General features: G+C 55.9%; 1 protein-coding gene across 1 annotated transcript in view; it reads left to right on the top strand.

The window, feature by feature from the left end:
* The window catches only part of IGF2R (insulin like growth factor 2 receptor), a 94,944-nt gene that overhangs the window by 26,553 nt on the left and 45,919 nt on the right, over positions 1-22,472 (top strand). The window contains exons 3-11 of the mRNA XM_053668727.1: positions 285-412; positions 2,189-2,287; positions 6,578-6,710; positions 9,290-9,419; positions 11,007-11,112; positions 13,478-13,640; positions 13,785-13,956; positions 14,772-14,875; positions 19,763-19,927. Of these exons, the coding sequence (XP_053524702.1) occupies positions 285-412; positions 2,189-2,287; positions 6,578-6,710; positions 9,290-9,419; positions 11,007-11,112; positions 13,478-13,640; positions 13,785-13,956; positions 14,772-14,875; positions 19,763-19,927 (1,200 nt within the window). The remainder of the gene's footprint in view (positions 1-284; positions 413-2,188; positions 2,288-6,577; positions 6,711-9,289; positions 9,420-11,006; positions 11,113-13,477; positions 13,641-13,784; positions 13,957-14,771; positions 14,876-19,762; positions 19,928-22,472) is intronic.

Here is a 22,472-nt window from a genome sequence, read left to right as displayed (position 1 = left end):
GAGAGATGTGGACGGATTTGAAATGGAGGCAGAACTAATAGAACTTTGAGCTGTATTCAGTGCGACAGATGAAAGCTAGGACTCAGTGTATTGTGTTTGGGGCTTGAAAAGCTGGGTGGGTGGGATGCCATTCCTGAAATGCAGAATTCTTGGGAAAGAATAATTTGTAAGTTTATAAGCTTTTGGTTGAATTATAGCACCACATTTAATTTGTTTGTGCTGGAAAATAGCTTTATGGTTATGAATATTTTACAGCTTGTTCACGTACTTTCCTTTCCAAATAGGTGACTCCCTTTTGAAAAGTGCAACCAGGACTCTCCTGGAATTCAACACAACAGTGGACTGTGATTCGAAGCCAAGCCCAAAGCACAGAATCCAGAGTAGCATCACCTTCCTATGCGGGAAAACCTTGGTGAGTCCGCAGAGTCACTCTGCAATACTCCCTTTGCTGAAACGTTTGCCCCTCGGGAGGTCCAGCTACGGTATTCCGGAAAGACTAAGTGAAAAAAATTGAAAACACAAGCAGACAAAGGCCCCAACCAAGTCACCATCACCATTAAGAACCAGTAAGTAAGAAATCTTAAGTCTGAAGTTACCACTTTGAAGCGAAACTTGATCCACATCCTGTATAAAACCATCAATCAAAGTGAGTAATGTGTTTAAACTCAAAGCACTGTTTAATGTTTATTGCAGGCATAATTTTACTTTCTCTCTAAAATCCCTTCTCCCAGCATTTTAGTATGACAGTTTTTAGGGCAGTGTATTTATTGTTTAAAAAATATTTTTCTTTCCTCACTTACATGGAATTGGAGAGATGGTGAGCGGTCTGAGACGCCAGTTTTCAGTCAGTGTGCCGTGGTGCATTGGTGCGCCTCGAGACTTTTTAAAACATGCAGTACCTCGGTATTGAGTCACGGGCACTGCCCTCTCTTCCCTTGTCAAGTGAAAAAATAACAGCCAAACCAACAATAGCCGTCTGGTGTGAATGAATCCAAGTTATACCTATTTTTTGGGTCAGATTGGCAAAAAATACATGTTTTGGTGTGCTGCAGAGTTGTAGTGATTAGTTTCTGTGTGCCGTGAGATGGGAAAGGTCAAAAGCTGCTGGTGTGGGAGAAGAGTTTGCCGGTGGGTAATGGGACTCCCAACCTTTTGGGCTACCGCTGTGTCGAAAGGGGGCATAATGGTGGAAAGTGTGATTTGTTCTTGCTGTCTGCATAGTGCATGTAACTTCTAAATGTTAATCTTTAGTGTATAGGGAGGACGTGCAGTAATGAATGGCTGGCTTTTATGAAAAGCATTTTGTCCACAGAGCCTGTGAATGTTGTCTAATCAGGGTAAGAACCCAATTTAGAAAAACCAGGGTGAGTGAAAGTCCTGTGGCTTCCAGATTGCTTTAACACACCGCTGCAGAATTTGCCGAGGCTGTCGGGCCCTCAGGCTCTCAGTGCCTCACCTCAGGAACCTGACAGGTCATGGTTATGTGTGGACCAGCCTGTCGTTGGCACTGCATTGTCCACGTTGAAACCTTGGGGAAGAGCGTGTTTGCCGTGCTAGGAAACACAGAAGTGTACATTAGGGAATCAGCTAGATGCTGTTTTAATTTTAACCGATCTCCTTCAAGAAATCTGTGTTTGCCATAAACGGACCAGAATCGGGAAGAACTCCGGATCGGCACATGGGAGCATGAATTCGGGAACCGCCCAGCCAAGCTGTGCTTCAGTTTGGAGTTGGCCCCGGCTGCGGCGTGGGGTGGGGGAGGGGCGCCAGCAGCCAGCCTGGTGTAGGAGCTCAGTCGGGCTTGGGTGGGCCTCCTCCCTCGCTTACAGGAAGCGTGAGGTCACATTTTCTGGCTTTGATTTTGTTGGCATTTGCTGAAGAGAACATTTGGCGCTGGGGAGGATGGGGACTCGGAGGATCACTTCCCATGAGTTTACTGTACTTGCATAGTTGGGGCAGTAGAACAGTTTTGGCCCGATCATTCCAAAATTCCAACATGATTTCGTGAAGCTTTTGTCTCAGAATGTTGGGGTTGGGGAACTTCTCGATAGCTTTGTCGAACTAAACGGCTGCGTGCTCCTAGCCACCCCCTTGTTACTGCTTTTAAAATTTTCATCTACCGTTTTGAACTTAAAAAAAGGAAAGTTGACAATGTGCGGTATGGTAACTTTTAACTTGTTTTCAATAGGGAACTCCCGAATTCGTGACCGCAGCAGACTGCGTGCACTACTTTGAGTGGAGGACCACCGCAGCCTGCAAGAAAGACGTGTTTAAAGCTAATAAAGAGGTAACGAGGGCACTTCCAGGTCACATGCTTGTGCAGTGCACTCTGGACCCCGAAGGCTCAAATACTGGGGTAGAAACCTTTTTCGGTGTCCAAGCTCCATTTGAGCAGGGATATCATATGATCGAATTGTTAAAATTGTTCTGTGTGGCTCTTATTTTCGGACAGGGCGTTTGAAATAGTGCAGGGTATGATTGAAATAGAACGGCCCACCCACCGAAGGCAAGTTAGTTCTTGCTTCTGTGCAGCCTAGCAATTGAGTGACGTGTTAGAACGGGGGTCCGGTGTGCTCCCTCTACCTACCGGTGCCATCTCCACACTTCAGGGGGGCTTCGGGACAGTGGTCCAGGCCCGGTGGCCCGAGCCCACCAGGTTTTTGCCAGCTCTCCTCAGAGACTAAATGACTGTTACCGCTCCTTCCATTCTTTCCGTGGTGTGCTGTCAAGTCATTCTCGGTGATCCGTGAAGTATCCTGGTCCTGGGCTGGAGCTCCCGAGGCTGGCTCTGCCGAGGGGCTCCCCTGGCTCCCCTGGCGCTGGAGGAGAGCGCTCGGCAACCCCCCATCCAACTCTCCCCCGGCACCGCCCGGGCCTCCCGCCTGCTTTCCTGTGCTTGCACGGACGGCAGTGTCTGTGGGTCGTTACTCTCTCTTTTCACTGTTAGTTTTCTGTTCTGAAGGATCAAGTTCAAAGTTTCAGGAGCTAGGAACTGACAAATGGGAGTCGTTTCCACGGATGGTCTGCTGCAGTGTCATTTAGGAAGGGCAAAAAGAGATCTAATACTTTTTAAAAAGTGAAACTGGAGGAAATGATGCGTAACAAAGGGTCACAGAGTTTTCACATCTGGCCAACCCGTGAGAGACGGGACAGGCCACTGCTCGAGGAGCGGAGGCAGGACGCCGAGTCCAGCAGGGAACGTGAGGCATGTTCTGCGCACCGGGTCAACCGTCTGAGGAGAAGCGAGGCCACAAGGAGTGGCCTGATCTTAGGGGATCGATGGTGTGAAACTTAAAACTTGACGTTTTCATGGAAGGCTGAACTGCTGACATCCGGTCAGTGGTGGGAGAAGCCGCTCAGAGCTGCAGGGCTGTCCTGCTGCCCCTCTGGGGGGGCCTCGGTCCTCTCGAGGCCCTCGGGTGTCCGTTGGGGGCCCCCGCACCCCAGCCTGACAGTGCTGCCGCCATTCCTGCTTCAATGGAGTGTCCCCCTCTCTTGCTTTGCCGAGTTGACAGTTACCTCTCCCCTGGCCTCAGGAAAAACGGCTTTCCAAGTTAAAGAAAGGAAGAAATAGCCATCTGTTTTTTTTTTTTTTCTTTTGCTTCACGTTGTAGGTCATGAGTCACAAATGACAGCCCCCCACCCCGTGGGCCAGATCCTGCCTGGGTCTGTTTGCACAGTCTTTACATTTTTATAGGGTTGTAAATAGACGAAGAAGAATACACAGCAGAGACCGACGTGACGTATAAAGCCTAAAATATTTACTCCGTGGCCCCTTTTAGGAGAAGTGTGCCCTGTACTAAATTGGTCTTTTGGGGCAGAGGGGGATGGTGGAGCTATGTTTTCTCTCTAAACAGGGACATTAATGTTCCTTAGACGCCGATCTAATGGCGCACGAGAAATGTCGCGGCTTGTTCTCTGGGTCTGGCCGGCAGCTGGGGCTTTTCCCTTCAGTTTCTGTCTAGTGCCGGCCTGTGTGGGGCTGAGCGGTGCACATTCCGTTGTGTTTGGAAAGGCTTCTTGCCACCTGGAGCCCACGGACCAAAGGTGTGGAGGGCGCATCCCTGCTCAGGGGCTGAGGAGCTTCCTGCCTTTGAGTGCTGGTGCACGGGACGGAAAGGGGGAAGAGTGTGTGGCTGTGTGACTGGCCTTGCTGTCACCGCTCGTGGATCTTGATAAAGCACACCCGCTTCCCCTGTGTCTGGCAGGATTTGATCGCCCCTCGCAGGCTAGGGTGTAACTTCAGAAATCACGTTCCACGTTTCACGTACTTATAGAGCAGTGATTCTTTTAAATGCAACCCAGACTGGGTTTAGGGTCGGTGTCCTTGGGATTTCCACACCTTCTTTCTTTTGTCTCCTTGGTTTGTTTGTTGGTGTCACTCTGTCAGCTCTGGGACACTTTGACGGGCAGAAATCAAAACTACCAGCACTCTGAGGCCTGTTCAGGGGGTTCTTCTTGAAGGGTTTTTGTAGCCCATTTGTTTAACGCATCACGGATGTACGCATCCCCACCCATGGCACTCTCGGGAACGCGGAGCAGTCCGAACGTCCCCGACTTACATAAACACGACTCACACGCAGCATTCACAAGGCCGACTCAGTGCATGGAGTGTGCAGCTGGCAGCCAGCCCCACCCCGGCCGCCACGTTCCCGCTCTCATGAACGTCCCCATTGCTCCGCTCCGAGGAGCAGGAAGTGGGAGGACTTCCCCCAGGAGCCTGGGCTGCTTTCCGACGCGCTCTCCAGTTCTGTGGGCGCAGTGCTGGGCGTGTCTGTAATTCCTTCCTGGACTGGGGAGCCGGCCAGAGGTGGCTGGCTGCCTTGAGCGGGGGTCTGAGCCCCATGCTTACTGGAATCCCTCGAGCCTTGTGTGGACTTGAGCTCGGTCAGAACTGCGTGTTCTTTCAAACGTGGCCCCATTTTTCTTTCCCTCCAGCCTCGGGCCAGCTTCTCCCTCTACATTCTAGGCTTTCATTTTGTAGCTGGAGAGGTAGCTTGTCTCTTAAGTCTAATTTGTCAGCTCGAACCGCTCTCGAGTTCGTGTTCCTGTGTTATCTTCCAGGGAACGACAAGCTTTCACAATTCACAAGTGTTACGCACGCTGTGGTTTCTGCTGCTGGGACCCAGGCACGGTCTGCAGGGGTGCCTTTATTTTAGCTTAGATGGTTTCTTTAAAGCATTGTGGGGGCACCTTTTCTGTGGGGTGGAGCCCAAGGCTTGGCCTCCGGCCCTGGGGAGACCTCACTGGCCCCGTCCGTCGCCCCTCCCAGGACCAGATGTGCCAGCTGCCCCAGTTTTAGGTGGGGTCTCTGATCAGCATTGCAGGCCATGGCAGACTTTGAGGCTCTGGTCGCGTCGCGGTCACTTGTCCCTGAGACTGCAGAGGTGCACGCTGTCGGCTTCCTCCATTAGCTCTCCATGAAAGCTCGGAAAATAGGCCGGGGTGGAGGTTAGTGGGTCAGAGTGTTCCTGCAGGTTCCAGAGCATCTTTCTAAGGAAAAATGGAAAGCTAAATGGTAAGCAGTTAACCTTTGTAAATGGACCTGCATGTGAATAGCTTCAATCAAAAAGACAAAATTTTAGGAAAATGATGAAAGAACCCAAACTACTTTGAAATGATTGCAGAGACTATGAGTTTTTAACATATTTTTTTGCACGGGCGACTAAAATGAGGTCAGTGCGTTATTTTGGAAATAAGACTTACAGGGGTGTTTCCGGCAGAGCCACAGACGGCACTGGGGGTGATCTCTGGGTGCCTAGGGCCTTTTTCGGTCCTGGACACCCCTGTGGGCTTGGTCACTTTGCCTTCAGAAATAGGTGGAGCTATTAAAGCATGGGATCTTGCCAGCTCTTGTGGTTCCTTGGCATTTTAAAAATCGGGCTGTTAGTTCCCAGGGACGAGAGAGTGGCCACAGATGAATCCAGGGAGGGTAGAGGAGATAGATGCCGGGAGGAGTTTTTTGCCTTCCTGTGTCACTGAACAGATGGCAGGCTGTGGGCACCGTCCTCAGCCTTGCCACTGACAACATCCCAGTCCTCAGGGAGCGTGCCTCTGGAGGGGGCGGACAGGCCAACACGTTGGTGCTGGGAGGACAAAGGTGGGTGGGCACGGGAAGTGGAGAGGCTGCTGCGTCCAGTTGGGGTGTCGGGTCGGAGAGAGCCGTGTGGTGACCTGGGAAGTGCATTCCGGGGAGAGGGAGGGGGGACATTCCCTGGGTGGAGCTGCGTTCCCTGGAGGCCGGGAGGCGTCTGTGTGCAGTGGTCCACGAGGTGGGAGGGGACCTCGTTCTCAGCGTGGGTTTGGGCAGAGAGTGATGCGACCGACGTGATTTTAGAAGGACCGATCGGGTGGTCGTGGGGACCTGGGCTGCAGGGTGGGGAGGGGGCTTGTCATTGGAAGCAGGGACTGGTTAAAAGTGACCATTACAGGCCAGCAGTTATGGTGGTTTGGACAGAGGGGTGATGAAGTGACCCTTGGGGTGGGCACTGGTGTTGCATGATGTCTGTCGCAGGCTTTGCTGAGCCGCTAGCCTTGAGAAGGGGCTGAAGACTGACTTTCCTCTCCTCTCTCCCAGGTGCCGTGCTATGCCTTCGATGGAGAGTTCAAGAAGCATGACTTGAACCCACTGATCAAGACCAGCGGGGCCTACTTGGTGGATGACTCAGACCCGGAGTCTTCCCTGTTCATCAACGTTTGCAGAGACATAGGTCTGAGTCTCGGGGGGCCTGCCCCGGGGCGTGGGGTGGCGGGGGGTTTCTCAGGAGGCTTCCACGTCTTTGCCCTTCCTCCCGTGTTGCCCTCCTCACCTGTGTGGGTAGCCATGTCACCGTGAGGCCCTCTGAGAAAGCTTTTGTCCCAACAGGTGTTCTCAGTGCCCAACCCACCCCTGGGCCCCGAGGAAATTCTAATTCCATCTCAAAGTCCCTCCAAACTATTATTGGTCCATGCAGTGTGTGTTCTCTGCCGGACACTTTGGGTTTCAAGGTTCTCAAGTACCTCGTACTTCCAGTAAGGTGGGGGGAGAGTGGATTGATTCGTGTGCAGGCTGCTGCAGACGCTGGAGCCGAAGGGTGTTGGAGTTCCTGGGAGGCCGAGGGAGCTCGGGGGTCTCCGGACATCCCCCGGGCTCTGCGTCCTGAGTCCCTCAGCTCTGAGCTGCAGGCTGGGGACCAGGGGGAGAGTGTTGCCCAGAGCCGTTTGGGCACTTGGTTGTGACACATATTTTGTTCTGGGATGACATCGTGCCTGGCCTGCTCTGAAGGTGCCAGCGCTTGGGTGGGAGTCTTGGAGGTGTGGGGCCTTCACCTGGAAGGGCCGGGAGAAGTCTCGGCGAGTCCCCCGCCTGTCTGCCCTGGCCTAGAAAGAAGCCAGCTCGCCGTTCCTCCGGGGGCTGCACGTTGTCAGCCCTGCACGCACTCTGGGCTGTGCCTGCCGCGTCTGCCGGCAACGAGGGCGCCACGAGCAAACTGCGCTCATAGTGAACTAAGAAATCATTGTTTTCTGGTTTCCTTACATTCTTATTTCTCACACAGTTCATAGGACTTTGACCTTAGAAAGGTTTGGGGAAAATGGTAAAAAATAAAGTCATTATGTGAGGGTATTGCTGAGTAGTGGGTACATGCAGATTAGTGTACAATTATTCTCTAAACTGTACATATACAGCGTGCACCACTTGGCTTATTATTTCCAGACAGTTCTAGAAAGTGATGCCTTCACACACATGGTTCCCCAGGAGTGACCAGTGACTGTTTCAGATTTCGTGAGTCGGGGTCTCCAAGGACTGCTTGTCTTATTATTTTAGAAAAGCGTAGATAGACAAAGTCTCTGTCTTCTGTGAGCCTATAACACAAGTTTGATTATAAAGTTGAAGAGGCATGTTAGATTATTGAATTCTGAAGTAAGTCGCTAATTTACTTTAGAAAACATTTGGATTCCTGTTTTGTTTTGTTTTTTAATCATTTAGAGGGTTATTTGGCTTCACTGGATGTATTCTTACAGACTCATTTTCTTCCTGGTTTACTGGCCATTGGAGTTGAATTTTCAGGCAGCTGGACTCATACTGGACGCGCCCCAGCCTTTGCCGGGACACTCCGCGGGCCCAGGACACTGCTCCGAGCCTCAGGCTGGGTTCGAAAGCAACCCTCCCAGCCCTGTGGACAGTGGTGGTGGCTTTCCTGCCATCTAACTGAGCACGGGGGCGGGGGCAGGCGGTGCTGGCCTCGCCTTTTGTCTCCAGGGACCCAAGCAGTCTGTCCCCTACAAGTCATCAGGGGTGAGGACAGCGCCCAGGGACGCAGTTTTGTCACACAGGCTTGAGTCCTGAAAGGTGTCCCTTTTATCCTCTCGTGGCTTCCCACAGCAAACTGGAGAAGACACGGTGGCCCCCCCTTCCCCGCCGGCCTTTAATGATCAGGCTCTAATTACGGCCCATGTCCGGTGATGTTCACTCCTGTGTTCTGAACCCCTGGAAAGTGCTGGGCACTCACTTAGGCACCAAGTCACCTGACCAAGGGAAGGGCCTGCTCTTTTCCAGCTTGTGGTCCCGTGGAAGATGCATACACGAGGGACCCCAGGGCGGAGTAAGGTGTCAGGTGCAGCAGATGACGATCGCAGTAGTGTGGTGTGTGGGGTGCAGTGGGGGAATCGCGGCTTGGCGGCCAGCGGTCTGTGTGTACAGTATGAGCATTGTTTCAGGCACATCTAGCAGGTGCTTTTCCTTATCTCTGCCCCACCCCCAGACCTGTGAGGTGGCGCGTGGCAGTGAGTGTCCTGTGGTTAGAACCAAGTTGTGGTGGAGGTCATTGGTGGGTCTGAGGTTTGAACCCAGAGCCGCTGTGGTTCTGTCTCAGACCTCCTCACCTTCACACAAATCCACGCAGTGCCTGCATTTTCCAGTCTGTGTAGATTGGAAGGGGGTGATGCGGAGTTAGCATGTCTCCAGGAGGAGGTGGGGACATTCCTTAACTTCAGTGAACATAATAACCCGTTTATAGGGTGGCTCTCAGGTACCAGGTGCAGCGTGGGCACCTCGTATTCCTTCTCCACACCCCCTGTGGGTGGGGGTGCTTCACTCATTTCATGACAGTCAGACACATCACTGGCTGTCCAAGGTCTCAGAACGGAATGTGGCCCTGCCTCTTTTCCCTCTCCGAACTCCAATCTTATGTTACTTATGGGGACTCTGAAAAAATTCAGTCCTTTTCTTAAAGGGACCCTGGGCCTAAAGTTACGTGTGATTACCACTTCTGATGCGTGATCAGTGAATGGCCTGTGTAATGTTTTACAGACTCGCTACGGGACTCCAGTCCGCAACTGCGTGCCTGCCCTCTGGGCACTGCTGCCTGCCTGGTGCGTGGGGGCCAGGCCTTCGACGTCGGCCGGCCCAAGGAGGGCCTGAAGTTGGTGAGCAAGGACAGGTCAGTGTGCGGCCAGCATTCTCGTCATCCTCAGCAGGCTTCCTGGGGTGTTGCTTGCGAAAGGACAGCCCCCCACGTGCTTGCAGAGTCGCTGGTCATCGCCATGAGTCACCCTGGCTGGCGCGCTGACTTGCAAATTGCTTGTCTCTTAGAGCCGTGGGAATGTGTGTCGGGATCCAGCCACACGTGTATTACCTCCTATGACAGCCCCCGGAAGGTGTGTCCTGACGTGCTGGCCCAGGCAGGCCGCCCGTGTTTATCTGTTGTTTATAGGCAGCATCCGGAGGGCGAGGGGCAGGAAGGGCCGTCCACTGGCTTCCTTCCAGGGTGTGGAGCCCGCTTCCTGGTGGGGCACCGCAGCCCCTGGGGTCCAGTGCAGGGCGCCCGGCTCCTCACACAGACGCTCCCCTCGGCCCTGGTGCCCGACTTGGCGGGGAGCTGCGTTTCCCAGGTCCACATGTGAGCTTGGCCTGAACCGAGTGTCTCCACTGTTTCCTGGTGGCAGGGCCTGTGGCAGCCACCTCGCCGGTGCTCTGGTCCGGCACCGGTGGCACGTTGGCGCTGCAGCCGTACATCGTCCCCAGAAGACACCGGAGCACACCTGGGACTTAAAATGCTGGGAGGCCTCCGTGTGTCTGTGCCAGTTTGCCGGGGCGGCTGTTCACGGAGGCCCGTAGACGGGGCAGCCGCAGCATGGGCAGCGATTTGCTCTCTGTCCTGGAGGCCAGCCGTCCAAGTGGTCAGCAGGGCTGGTTCCTCCTGAGGCCGAGGCCCTTGGCTTGTCGATGGCTGGCTTCTCCCCGTGTCCTCACGTGTGTTCTTCCTTGGGCCTTACTCTCTTCCTCTTACAAGGACACCAGCCACATCTGATTAGGGCCTACCTTCCTGGTGACCTTCCCTGTATCACTTAGTCATGTCTTTGAAGGCTTCGTCACCAAACACTGTCATGTGCCGAGGTGCTGGGCTTAGGGATTCAATGTGAATTTGGGGGTGGGGCAGGGGACATAATCCAGCCTGTAACATGGTCCGAAATGACCGGCGGGTGATTTTTCACACCAGGGGGACTTTGTAAAATGTGGATGTTGACGAAAGCCGAGCTCGTCTTCAGAGGAGAGGCCGGCCGAGTGTGTTTGGCCATGCTGGCAGCCCACCTGGGGCCCCGGCCTGCGGGGAGCCCCTCCTGCCGCCCGCACGCCCGCTCCGAGGCCTCCAGGTTGACCGGAGACCGTGGGCGCGTGCTCAGAAGTCGCCGTTCGCAGAGGAAGTGGCCGGCAGCAGGCTGTGTGTGTTTCGTGTTGTGGGAGTATTTGTAGTATTTGTTTTACTCAAACGGCTTTTCTTAGCATTTACATTTACACATCGATAGTTCCATTTATTTTTTAAAGACCGTAGCACTTAGTGAAGTTTACTTTTAAATGGTTACTTTCTTCCAATGGAAGTGAATTGAAGTTGGACTGTGTGGGGGCTTCTTCTCCATTTGAATCTTCCTTCTGCCCCCGCGTCCCCACGTGAATGCCCAGGGCACCAGATGCATTTGAATGCCTTTGGTACTTTTGTGACACTCACTTCTCTCCACGTGGCATCCAGGCTTGTCCTGACTTACGTGAAAGAAGACGCGGGGAAGCCAGACTTCTGTGAGGGTCACAGTCCGGCAGTGACCGTGACATTTGTCTGCCCATCAGAGCGCCGAGAGGTGAGTGGCGTGGCCTCTGTTGCTCCCCTGCTGCGCGTGGAGCCTGCGAGCACGAGCTGGGGCTGGGGCGGGGTCCTGGGCTGCGTGGGTGCAGGCACCGGCCGCATGGGCGGCTCCCGGGAACGGCTGGCTCTTGGCTGTACCTCAGCCCCCTGGAGGGGCCTCTGGAAGTCAGTGTGGGCTGGGGCTTGGCTCTGGGGTCTCGGGAGATGGCTCCAAGTGGCTCACGGACAGATTTTCAGAGTGTCCGTACTTCATGCTGGTTTGGATGGTGGTTGGAAAAGCCCTCCGCACTACCCCAAACCCTGGTGTCCCGGCTGTTATAAAAGCCGACGTGCTCCCAGAAACACTGTGAAGAAACTCGGCAGACAGATGGGGGTCCCGGTGGAGGAGGACCAAGGCCAGAGGCGGGCTCCGTCCTGCGTCCTGGCCGTTGACACAGTTGGACACAGCTGCAAACCCCTTTAGGGTAGGGGTGGCTGGGCTGTCCCCTGCCAGGGCCCAGGGGTGTTGCACACGGCGGTGGTTAAGTGGCAGAGCAGACGTGGGTGTCCGCGGCAGGGAGTCACCCCCGGAGAGGAAGGATAGGGCTTCCCTCTAAGTGACGTCTCCTCTCCTGACAGAAGGACCTCGGAATGGAATCCTTTCGCTGGGGGAGCCATACCGCCCCTCCCCCTGAACACGAGTGCCATTTGCTCTGGTTTCGGGCTGGCCCCTGGCTTGTTTTGTGTGCTGGGTCACGGGGACAGACATTTAGTCCCGGCCAGCTTTCCATTTTGTGTCCCGGGACTCCCAGGGCCCTTGGTGTCAGCTTCCAGAGGACCCGAGTGGCTGAGTAGCACCCGTGTCGGTTCCGACTGGGACGTTGAGGAAGAGGGGTCTGTGCTTTTTGTTTGCCCCACCCGTGGGAGTGGAGGTCTTGTGAGCCCAGTGAGACACTCTGGGCTGGCAGTGTGTCCCTTTCTCATTTCTTCTGCAGTCAGTGAGGGTGGTCTTCTAGGCTCACGGGGGAGCGGCCGGTTCTCCGCCCCCGCCGGCCTTCTCCCCGGGGTGCAGGGTGGTTGTTGATGCCCGTGCAGGGCTGCCGGGCTGCCAGCGAGGGGCGCCCGTCCTGCTTGTCTGCTGCCTGGGCAGGACGGGGGTTACACGTGGTACCTCAACACCTGAAGGTTTATTTGAGCATTTACGCTGGCTCATCGGATACTTTTAGGAGCTGGGGTTTCTGGAAACGTTTACCTTGTCACGTGAATCTTTTTTAAAAGGCTTTATTGAATTTACAAACTAAAGTTCACCTGGTGTAAGTGTAATTTCACAATTATTGCACTTGGTGTATTAACAGACTTGGCCGGCCATCGCCCCGTGTAAGGTTCGAGCATTTGCCCCACCCCCACCTTCCGCCACCCTGCACAAGAACCCCCGTGTGGTCACCCCCTCCTGGTCGCCGCCCTGCCCTGGCAGCCGCGGGCCTGCCTCTGGCTCCAAGGACATGCCTTTCCTGGGCGTCTGGTAGACGCGAGCCGTACACTGTGTGGCCTTTGTGTCCGGCTCCTCTCGCTTGGCGCTCGGCAGCCGGTCACCAGACGCCTGCCTCTCCAGGGCCGAGTGGTTGCAGCCCGGTTTTGAGTCAGACAGATGGAGCTGGACTTGTAGCTCCGCAGCCTGTTCATCACACGGCCTGTGTTTGCGAGCCCAGCGCTGAGGACACGGGCCTGGTCTGGGCCAGGCGCTGGGTCAGCACGTGCAGGGTGGCGGTGCTGAGGATCGGCGCAGCTGTGCCTGCCGCTGAGCGCAGCAGCAGCAGCTTGTCTCTCCCAGCGGTGGTTAAAGGCCACGCTGCCCTGCAGGGAGCTGGGACCTCGGAGCCTCAGCATCCCGTTCAGACCAGAGGCCCCTGTGGGGGCGGCTCGCTGCCAGAGTCCAGTGCTTCCCCCAGAACGGGAGCAGGTTACGGGGTGGGGGGTGGGGGGTGAACCTGGCACCCCTGCCACAGTCTCAGGAAAGGGGTTAAGAGCCGTCTTCCTAGATGCTCACGTGCACAGCATCCCCTCCCCACCACCGGGGCAGCTGGCCCAGGCTCCACACCCAGCACCTCAGGTTGAAAGGCGTGAACAGCCCGCAGGTCCTTCGCAGGTCCTGGCTGCTTGCCGAGGTTGTGGGTGCCGGGTGACATTCAGGGCGGGAATGTCGGTGAGGGATCAGAGGTGAATAATCGAAACATGTGAAGAGCTGTTAGGATTCAAAAGCGGGAGCAGAAAAATGTAAAAACTCAGCAGCTTGCGTGTGAGCCTTTCAGAAGCATGGAAAACCTGTACTCGAGCTGCATCTTCAAAATTGAATTCTGTGCCTTTCAAACCGTTCCTGCCAGGGCACCATTCCCAAGCTCACGGCCAAATCCAACTGCCGCTATGAGGTGGAGTGGGTCACCGAGTACGCCTGCCACAGGGACTACTTGGAAAGCAGCAACTGCTCTCTGAGCAGTGAGCAGCATGACATTGCCATCGACCTCCACCCACTTCGGCAGGACAGAGGTGAGCTACCCCGTGAGGGCTGGGTGACACCCCCCCCGGGGCGGGTGGTTCAGAAGGAAATTGAGGTTGAATGAAGTCGAGTTGTCCCTTTCTTAACACTTAAGAATGTGACAAAGCCCCTTCTCTTCGTCCCCTTCCCTTCAGGTCATTACTATTCTGCAGACGGAAAGGAATACACGTTCTATCTGAACGTCTGTGGAGGAATCGAAGCAAACCCCAAGGTCTGCAGTGGGAAGCAGGCTGCAGTCTGCCAGGCAAAAAAGCCTGATTTTACTCAAGTCAAAGTGGCCGGAAAATTCCAGAATCAAACTCTCCGGTGTGTAAACAAGCTTTTCTGTGCTTTCCAACTGCATTGTGTCTATCCTTGTAAAACATAACCGACTTCCCTTGTCCTCTTCCTCCCCCCTTGTCCCTGAAGCACAGCGGCCTCCCTCTGGGCCAGGCATGGGGCCTTCTGTCACCAAACAGTGGGATGTTTTTCCTGGCTCGACAATGGATCGCTTCTGTTAAATCTGCCTGCTTTACGACCCATTGTTTGGAAGAAACCATACTGTGGGAGAGTCATTTAATTAATTAGCTTACAGTTGACGTGGCTTTTGTGTTTTAAAATGCATCTTTCCTAGCTTTCATTTTTCTTGGGCACTTTCTTGAGAGTCTGAAATGCCATCGGCATCACTTAGAAGTTTTAAACCACTGAGAACACGTGGTCAGTGCAGTTCTCGTGACCCTTACGGGTGGTTATCGTCACGACCCATTATGAAAGTAGTCCCCTGGAAATAAGGACTGTCCCGCGTCCCTCAGGTGAGACTGGGTGTATAGCAGCTGCTGGGCGCTTCTTGGCCTTTATCTCTGCTGTACAAAGTCCAAAAAGGAGAGCGGAGAAACCTTTGCTCCCATAGCCAGACCTTGGCGCTCTCTCGCAGCCACTACTGCTTTGAAGGAGGACGCTGAGCCCGCACGTTTGCAGCTCGTTTCCTTTAGACGCTCTCCCCAGCTGGCGAGAGCCTGCTGTTCTGTGTCAGTAACGATTCGTCAATGGTGTGCGAAGGGCTCAACGTAGAAATGTTTACAAATGCGAGTTCCTGTCTTGGTTCTGCCCAACACACACGTACGTGTCTCACCAAAACCTAGGTACTCTGACGGAGACCTCACCTTGACCTATCTCGGAGGTGACGAGTGCAGCTCGGGCTTTCAGCGTATGAGTGTCATCAGCTTCGAGTGCAACGAGACTGCGGGTGAGTGTGCCCCGGGGTGGGCAAGGGTGTCCTTGGGCGTGGAATGCTGAATGGGGCAGTCACACAGCCTGCTTCGGGCGTGGCCACCTCCCGTCCCCAGACGAGGTAGGGGTGCCCAGCCAGCGACACACACATCCTGTTTCCATTTTTCCTCTGCACTCTGTTTGTTTTGGGAGCAGGCCCAGCCCTGGGCCTGCGCCGGGACAGAGTTTCTGTCTTGAATTGTGGCTCATACCAAAGTGTGTGCAGATCCAGCACGGTGGGTCTGCCATCCAGCTTGGGGCGGCTGCAAACACCAGTTTGCTTTTACAAAGGAAGTTTCAAGGTGAATCTCGACGGTGGTGGCCTGGTGGTGGAGGCTGGCTTTGGTTTTTTGAGTGTCCAGGAGATGCTTCCTCGCAGTCACGATGGCCCTGGCATTCCAGAAAGCCACACCACCCTCCCTGCTGGAGGTCCTGGACCTGGTTTGCATCTGCAGGGAGGGGTGGCATCCATCATCTCCAGGAACCTGTCCTGCCTGTGGGCCTCCGAGCTGTGGCCCCAGGCGTCCCACCGGCTGGGCCCTGCCGTCCCCACACAGTGGCACTGGTGCACACAGCTGCTGTACCCGCAGGGGGAAGGTGGTCAGAGAGTTTGTGAGCTGGGCCAAGCTCTGACCAGCTGCCTGGAGAGGAGACAGACAGGCCTTTGGCCCCAACGCCTGTCTCCTGCTGTCTCCTCTGCCCTTGGTTCCTGTCGCTCCGTGGTGGCGTGGCACCTCCTGACCCCCCCGTGCGCTGCAGGATGGCTTTGGAGCCTGCAGCTGGAGCCCTTCCGTAACTTGCCTTGTTTCAGTGGAGTCATTCCATACATGTTTTATTAGTGCCTGCACACTTGACCCTGTGAGACTGCGGCTGCCATGACGACCAGGCTCCCCTGGCGTGCACCGTGAGCAGAGTGAGGAGAAAACTCGTGGCTGCGGCTCGGGGGCACATGGGCCGGCCTGGAGCTCCCGGGCAGGGCTGTGGACTGGTGCTTGCCAGGAGGGGGGGCTTGGGGCCAGGGTCTGGGGTTCAGGTGGCCCTGGTGCTGAGGCAGTGAAGGAAGAGGGGGCTCTGCAGGGGGAGCTGGGTGGCCGTGGGCACCTGTCTTCGTGGCAGAGGGGACAGCTCAGGCCAGGACGTGAGTGCGGGTCGCTGGGAACAGGTCCAGGGCAGATATTTAGAACGTAGCTAAAGGTGACTCTCAACAGAGGAGTGGGTCCATCTTGTGAAAGGCTCGTGTGTCCTGTGAAGAGGTTGACATTACCCAGAAACAAGTGTGAAGTCCCAGGGACTTTCACCAGGCCAGTGACATGGCCCTGCCTTGGGTGTGGCCTTCCGGTGCATCTCCCATCGGGTCCCATTGCCCTCCTCAGAGTCTCTGTTTTGCTTGGCACTCACCTCCTCCAGGTTTCTAGGAGGTGCTCTCCGAAGAGCTGCCCTGCTGCTGTGTGTCCCCCTCTGGGACAGGCACCGGCTGCTTACTGTGTCCGCAGGCTTTCCAGCCCGCCCACCCGCCTGCCCCTTCCCCGTCCAGCCGGGCCCCTGGCCGGCCCCTCTGCTGTGGGGTGACATCTGCGACCCCAGCCTCCCTCGCTGCTCATCACCTCTTGGCCCTGCTCTGTTCTGGGAGTGTCACAGATGACGTGCGTGGTTGAGATCTCCGTGAGTGCACTGACCTCACTTGGTCACTCTGGGAACCCAGATGACTGACCCTGAGAGACCCCTGCAGGTGGGGGAGGGCGGAGGGACGTGGAGAAGGGGGCAGAGCTGGGGGCTCTCGAGGAGGAGGCGTAGCCTTCTGGTCCACAGGAGCTGAGGCGTCAGGAAATGCGGAAGGCTGTGTTTCCCTTTTATTTTTCATTTAAAAACACTCTATACATTCCAGTAGAAAGAACATCACAATGCAGATTTCTATCCCTGCCACTCAGATTTAATGGTGATTGACGTTTTCCCAAATTTGCTCCATGTAAACCGCATGTCACCAGCAGGACATAATGTTCCACTCCAACTCTGATTTGACAAAATTAACAGCGATGCCCTAATGCCACCAACTTGGTGCTGAGTCAGGCTGCTTTCATTGTGGTGGGGACAAGGAGGCTCGACGGAGCAATGTCGTGTTGGTGGGAGATTCTGAGCCTGCTCACAGCTGGACCAGGAGGGTCGAATATGGAAGACTCCTCCTCACTCTGCCTGACACGTCAGAGCTCGGAGCAGGCTGCGCGAGCTGTGAAATTACTCCATTTGTTTTCAGAGAAATTCCTTTGGTGCCTTCTGTGTTTGTCGGGTAATCGTAGTAACGAGTAGTAACGAGTTTTTGCCGGGGGCTGGTGTAAATTGGCTGTGGGTGTAACGTGGTTTATAGTTGAACTTGGGCCTCTGGGAATTATTTGTGCTTATGAGTCTATGGTTCGTGCATTTCAAGATACAGTGTTTATGAATTTATTCTTTTAGCTATAATATATTTTTAACCATTTGTTTCATTAATTTATCTCTAGTTTTATGTAACGTGATGTCTTTTTCTTGTTAAATAAGGGAATGAGAGCATTTTTGGGGGAAGAGTAACTTACCAGGACAGAAAGTTACTAGTAAGAAACCCACAAATGTACGTGTCTCATTCCATTAAAGGTTTGTTTTCTTCAGTTACGTTGCGGGGGGGGGCCAGAAGTGGGGGCTTTGCTCCTGGCGGTCACTCAGGGAGCTTTCCACTGGTGCTGCTCCCTGTGGGCTTGGCCCCCAGGGACTCTGCAGGAGGGGAGCCGTTGCATTTCACGGGGAGCCTCCCAAGCAGGGAGGCTGGAAATGCCACTTGGCCGTGAGCCTAGAGGGACAGTTGAACCCGTGTTGTGAGTAGGCGGCGATGTCTGTGTTACAGAGGATGGAGGAGCGGCTGCTGCCGCTGCTCAGCCAGAGAGCGGCTCGGTGCGCCTGGGAGAACCCACTTCTCCATCAGCCGTGTCGTGCTGGGAGTGGGCTGCGGAGGCAGGAGAGCCAGGCTGGTGCTTTGGGAACTGTGCGGTTGACAGAGAGATGCTGAAAAGCTAACCTCAGTCCTGCCCAAGGATGGACAGTGTCGGCCCCTAGAATGGGGGGTCCTGAAGGCAAAGCCCCCCGCCCCCGTGCTTCAAAACAAAGCAGTGTGGTTTAGCAGAGGACAGTGCTGGTTTATGAGCCCCCTACACTAGTTTTATGGGGTTAAATACGAAGGCAGAGAAGATGGGCCCCACTGGTGACGGTGTCAGCGCTCCTCACACAGCATGAGTAGGTTTCCGATGCAGAGCCAGCTCCGAGGTAGGGGTGGGTGCTGGAAGCCTCCGAAGTCTTATGTAATCGTTTGCCAGCTCATCTGGTGAAAGACAAACACAGCGAAGGCTTCGAGTGTGCAGAAACAGAGATGTTTCCAAGGAAAGAGAAGATGCCAGCAGGAGTCAACTGTCTGAACCATGTGGGTGGGAAAAGGGGCAAGTGAGCCTCACGCTCCTTTGCAGTGGGGGCGGCAGGGGTCCTGGCGCGCCGGGGGTGGGGGGTGCAGTGCTGGGTTGTCAGGAAGGAAGCTGGGAGCAGGGCTGCTTAAAGAGTTCGGCGTGGAGTGCTTCAGAGAAAGCAGCAGCACCCGCAGTGGGGTAAGGAAGTACTGCCTCGTACTCAGGGGCCTGGGTCTGGGGCCAGACCATCTGGATTTGATTCTGGGCGCCTCTGCTTTCTAGCTATGAAACCGTAGGCACATTATTTAGCCACCCGACATCTACTAAATGGGGCTGAAGTTGTAACTGTGCCATAGGGTTTGAGGTTTAAATATGCCAGTTTTTACAAAGCACTGAAATCAGAGTCTGTTTCTACACCCAGCCCCCGCGCAGCACGGAGGTGCCCGCCCAGTGCCTGGCTCAGCCCCTGCTCAGTACTGGCTATTACAGCTATGGCTTACGCGATTTATATGTTTCATAGAGATTGCAATGGAAACATTCGCCTTCGGTACAAAATACTGTTTCTCTTTCCTGGAGAACGTTGTGCACCTCAGGGCATGAAACCTCAAGAGAGGCGATCCCGGGCGGTCCAGGGAGAATGCTTAAACCGTGGGTGGAGGTGGGGGGAGCTGTGTGCCCTTGGCCACCTGCCTGGAGAGGCGAAGACAGAGGCTTTCCAGTGGGGGGGGGGGAGTCTGAAAGCTCTCCGAACCCCAGGCTGCGTGGACCCAGGGAGTGACCCAGGAAGAGCTGAACTGTGGGGGCTTGCAGTCAGGAGCTCCGCGGGGCCCCCTGGAGGCAGTGGGCCAGGCGGAGGCCCTGGCCCAGACGGAGGCTCTGGCCCAGACGGAGGCCCTGGCCCAGACGGAGGCCTGGGAAGGAAGGGTGCCTCCTGGTGGTGTGCCTGCGGCCGGGCGAGGTGGCGTGGACCTCGGTACGCTTCAGCCGGCAGCAGAGGTAGAAATGAGCGCACTCTCACTTCCGTCTTCAGGGTGAGCCCAGGGAGCTTGTCCTGCTCGAAATGATATCATGAAGCTAGTGGCCCTCCGGGGACTGGGGCTCTGGCCTCCGCCTCCCCTCTGACGACTCTCAGTCTGATCACAGTCCTCATTAGCACTCGAGTCACGTCCCCACCGCAGGTGTTGTAGACAGTCTGAAGTCTGACTGAGACCAGCTGCCGGGGTGAAAGGGACCCGCCCGCCTTTGAGGGATTGGGGTGATCTGGAACTCAGCAGAAGCCACTCTGGTCTCCGAGCCCCTGGTCCCGGGCCTTCGGGACGGGAGTTTGCGTATCTGCGAGTCGGGCCTGGGGGTCCCGTGTGCTGCGGCCTCCCGGCTCCTGGGACATGCCTGGGTTTGGCCGCTTCACGGAGCCTTTTATTTTTCCTTTGCAAATCGCACAGGTAACGGCGGGAGAGGGGCCCCGGTGTTCACTGGGGAGGTGGACTGCACCTACTTCTTCACCTGGGACACAAAGTACGCCTGCGTCAAAGAGAAGGAGGAGCTCCTGTGCCGCGTCGCCGACGGGAGGAAGCGGTACGACCTGTCGGCTTTGGCTCGGCACTCAGGTACGGCTCCCGCGCTGGGTCTGGCTCGTGTGTAAGTTTGTGGGGACGTTGTCTTCCCTCCTGCCCCACGGAGACGTTTGGAAGTGCTGTTACTGCCACTTCTGTGAGCCCCTCGGAGGGTGCCCTTTCCCTCTCTCCTTGTGGTGCTACGGTTCTGTCCCTGGTCAGGGCACATGGCTGGGGTGCGGGTTTGGTTCCTGGGTGGGGTGCGTGTGAGAGTCAGCTGGTGAGATGTTTCCCTCTCTTTCTCCCTCCCTTCCTGTCTCTCTGAAAAGAAGAAAATAAAAAGGACACTGAACCAGGGGGCAGGATACCTGTGTTGAGGTTGGCATCACGGCTCCCTAGGCGGGTACTTCAGCCCAATCTTACCAACGGCCTCCTGTGTGCCGGGCCTCGTGCAGGGTCACCGGGCACCGTGTTTTGTTTTTAAATTGAACTCTTGTTACTGAGCGAGTGGATGTTGCAGGCGCCTAGCATACATGCGTGTGTGCACATCTTTGGGTGGTGGTGGATGTTCACTGTGACGCGTGGCCTATGGCGATCAGTATGTTGTGCACTGAAACAGATACAGTGTTACAGGCCCGTGACATCTGAGTGGAAACAGTTTAAAACTGACTTGGAAGTGGGCAGGATTGCCACCGAACATGGGGCCTGCTGGCTGAGAGGGTGAAGGGCTTGGCGCGGGCTGGGTCGGCCTGTGCCTCGGACCGTGTGCTTCCTCCTGCGTCTCTGCACCGGGGTCAGCAGTCCCCGTCCGGCGCCCTCATCCAGGCCGAAGCGAGGACGGGTGTGGGAGCCCCCGGGGCTCCGTGCAGTGTGGTGCCAGGGCGAGGTTTGTCGCAGAGGCTGTGTGAGGCAGCCGTGCTCATCTGCACTGGTGCCTGTTGAGCATCTGTCACGTGCGGGCACGGACTCCATGCTGCGGATCCGATAGCAAACCTGACGAGCTGGACCCTGCCCACGGCCGTACAGCAGGGGGCAGAGCAGACTGACCAGTGAGAATGGGTCTTCTGCAGCGATAACTGAATCTAGTTTGGGGAAGTTCTAGTTTTATCTCTTTAGCAGCCCTGGCATTTGGTCTGTGTAGAAGTTGCACCTGCGAAGCGGAGATAATACCTGCAACAGAGAGAGGGAGTTGGCTGAAGTGACGGGTACCGGCCGTGGCAGGAGCTGGTGCTCTGAGTCCCGTCTGGTGTGGAACGTGCGGCACTGGGAGGGGAGCCCTCCTTGGGGCGGCGCCGGAGAGCTGGCCTTGCACTCGGGGCTGCGGGAGCAGACACTCTCTGTGCTTTGCACTTCAGCGCCCGCCCAGCGGTCGGGAATGGTGCCTGGCTAGCTCTGTGTGTTCCTGGAGCGCCTGGCTCTCTGCAGGGTGGGAAGAGCACACACCCCGATCAGAGACTGGGTGGAGCACTAGTGTGGCCGTGTCCAGCCTTGGCCCTCCAGCAGGCTGCCGGCCTTCCCCAGGCCTCAGTTTCCCTGAAGCTCAGTTTCCCTGGACTTCAGGTCCCACCCCAGCCTTTTTTGAAAAACAGAACTGGGCCGGCCTCAGCCTGGGGCCTGGGGGGTGCACCCGTCCGTCAGGCACCCTCCTCAGCCCTGCTTCCCCACCCACGGTCCTGGTCCTGGTCCTCGGTGGCTCTCAGGACGCTGTGCAGAGAGAGCCAAAACCCTCCTCCTCTCGCTGGGACATCCCCCTGTGTCACAGCTCTGCTGCCTGCCCTGCTCTAACGCAGATTCTCAGAGCCATGCCCGTCTTGTTTGCCCACACGGGTCTGGTGGGTCCCTCTGGTTCGTGACAGTGGGTGGCATCCCCCAGCAAATGTGACTGTAGCAGCACCATTGACACCGGCCTCCAGGCTGTGAGAGGGGCATCTTCATGTCGTGCAACTTTCTCCTTAAAGCTTTTATTTATTTGTTTTTAGAGAGAGGGAAGGGAGGGCGAAAGAGGGAGAGAAACAGCAACGTGAGAGAGGAGGATGGAGTGGTTGCCTCTAGCACGCTGTCCAACCGGGGACCGGACCTGCAGCCCGGGCCTGTGCCCTGACTGGGAACTGAACCAGCGACCATTGGCTTCGTGGGATGATGCCCAGCTGGCACCGCCACACCAGTCAGGGCCCTGTGGTCTCCTTCAGAGAGTTTCCGTTCATTCCCTCGGCCTCTGTCTAGGAGCTGGTCTGCCTTTCAGGATGACCCTTTGGTTTGCTGTGCTGCCCCAGCTCTCTGCAGATGCCCCTCTGCCCGCTGTGGAGCTTCGATCTGTTTCTGTCCGCATGTGGCTGGCTCATGAGCTGCTGGTGTTCGGGGGCCGCACACCTACCTCTGAGCACCTTTGGTGGCGCTGAGTTGGCCCCACACCGGCCTGCTGTGCGGGAAGGTGGCTGGCTTCGGGTAGCCGGACTGGCCTTCTCGGCGGGCCCCCGATGGCCCAGCTGGTGCCGCACTTGCTGTTTGGTCTCTGATTTCATACTGTGGGCCTTGGGAGAATTTCACTGTCGTCTGTTCGTTTTCACTGCTACGCCTGCTCTTCAGAGGAGGTGTGGGG

The sequence above is a fragment of the Artibeus jamaicensis genome, unplaced genomic scaffold (assembly GCF_021234435.1).
Source record: "Artibeus jamaicensis isolate MK-2021 breed Jamaican fruit bat unplaced genomic scaffold, CSHL_Jam_final contig_497, whole genome shotgun sequence".
Taxonomy (NCBI): domain Eukaryota; kingdom Metazoa; phylum Chordata; class Mammalia; order Chiroptera; family Phyllostomidae; genus Artibeus; species Artibeus jamaicensis.
The sequence above is the reverse complement of the archived record's forward strand: the minus strand, read 5'-3'. Positions and strand labels throughout refer to the sequence as shown.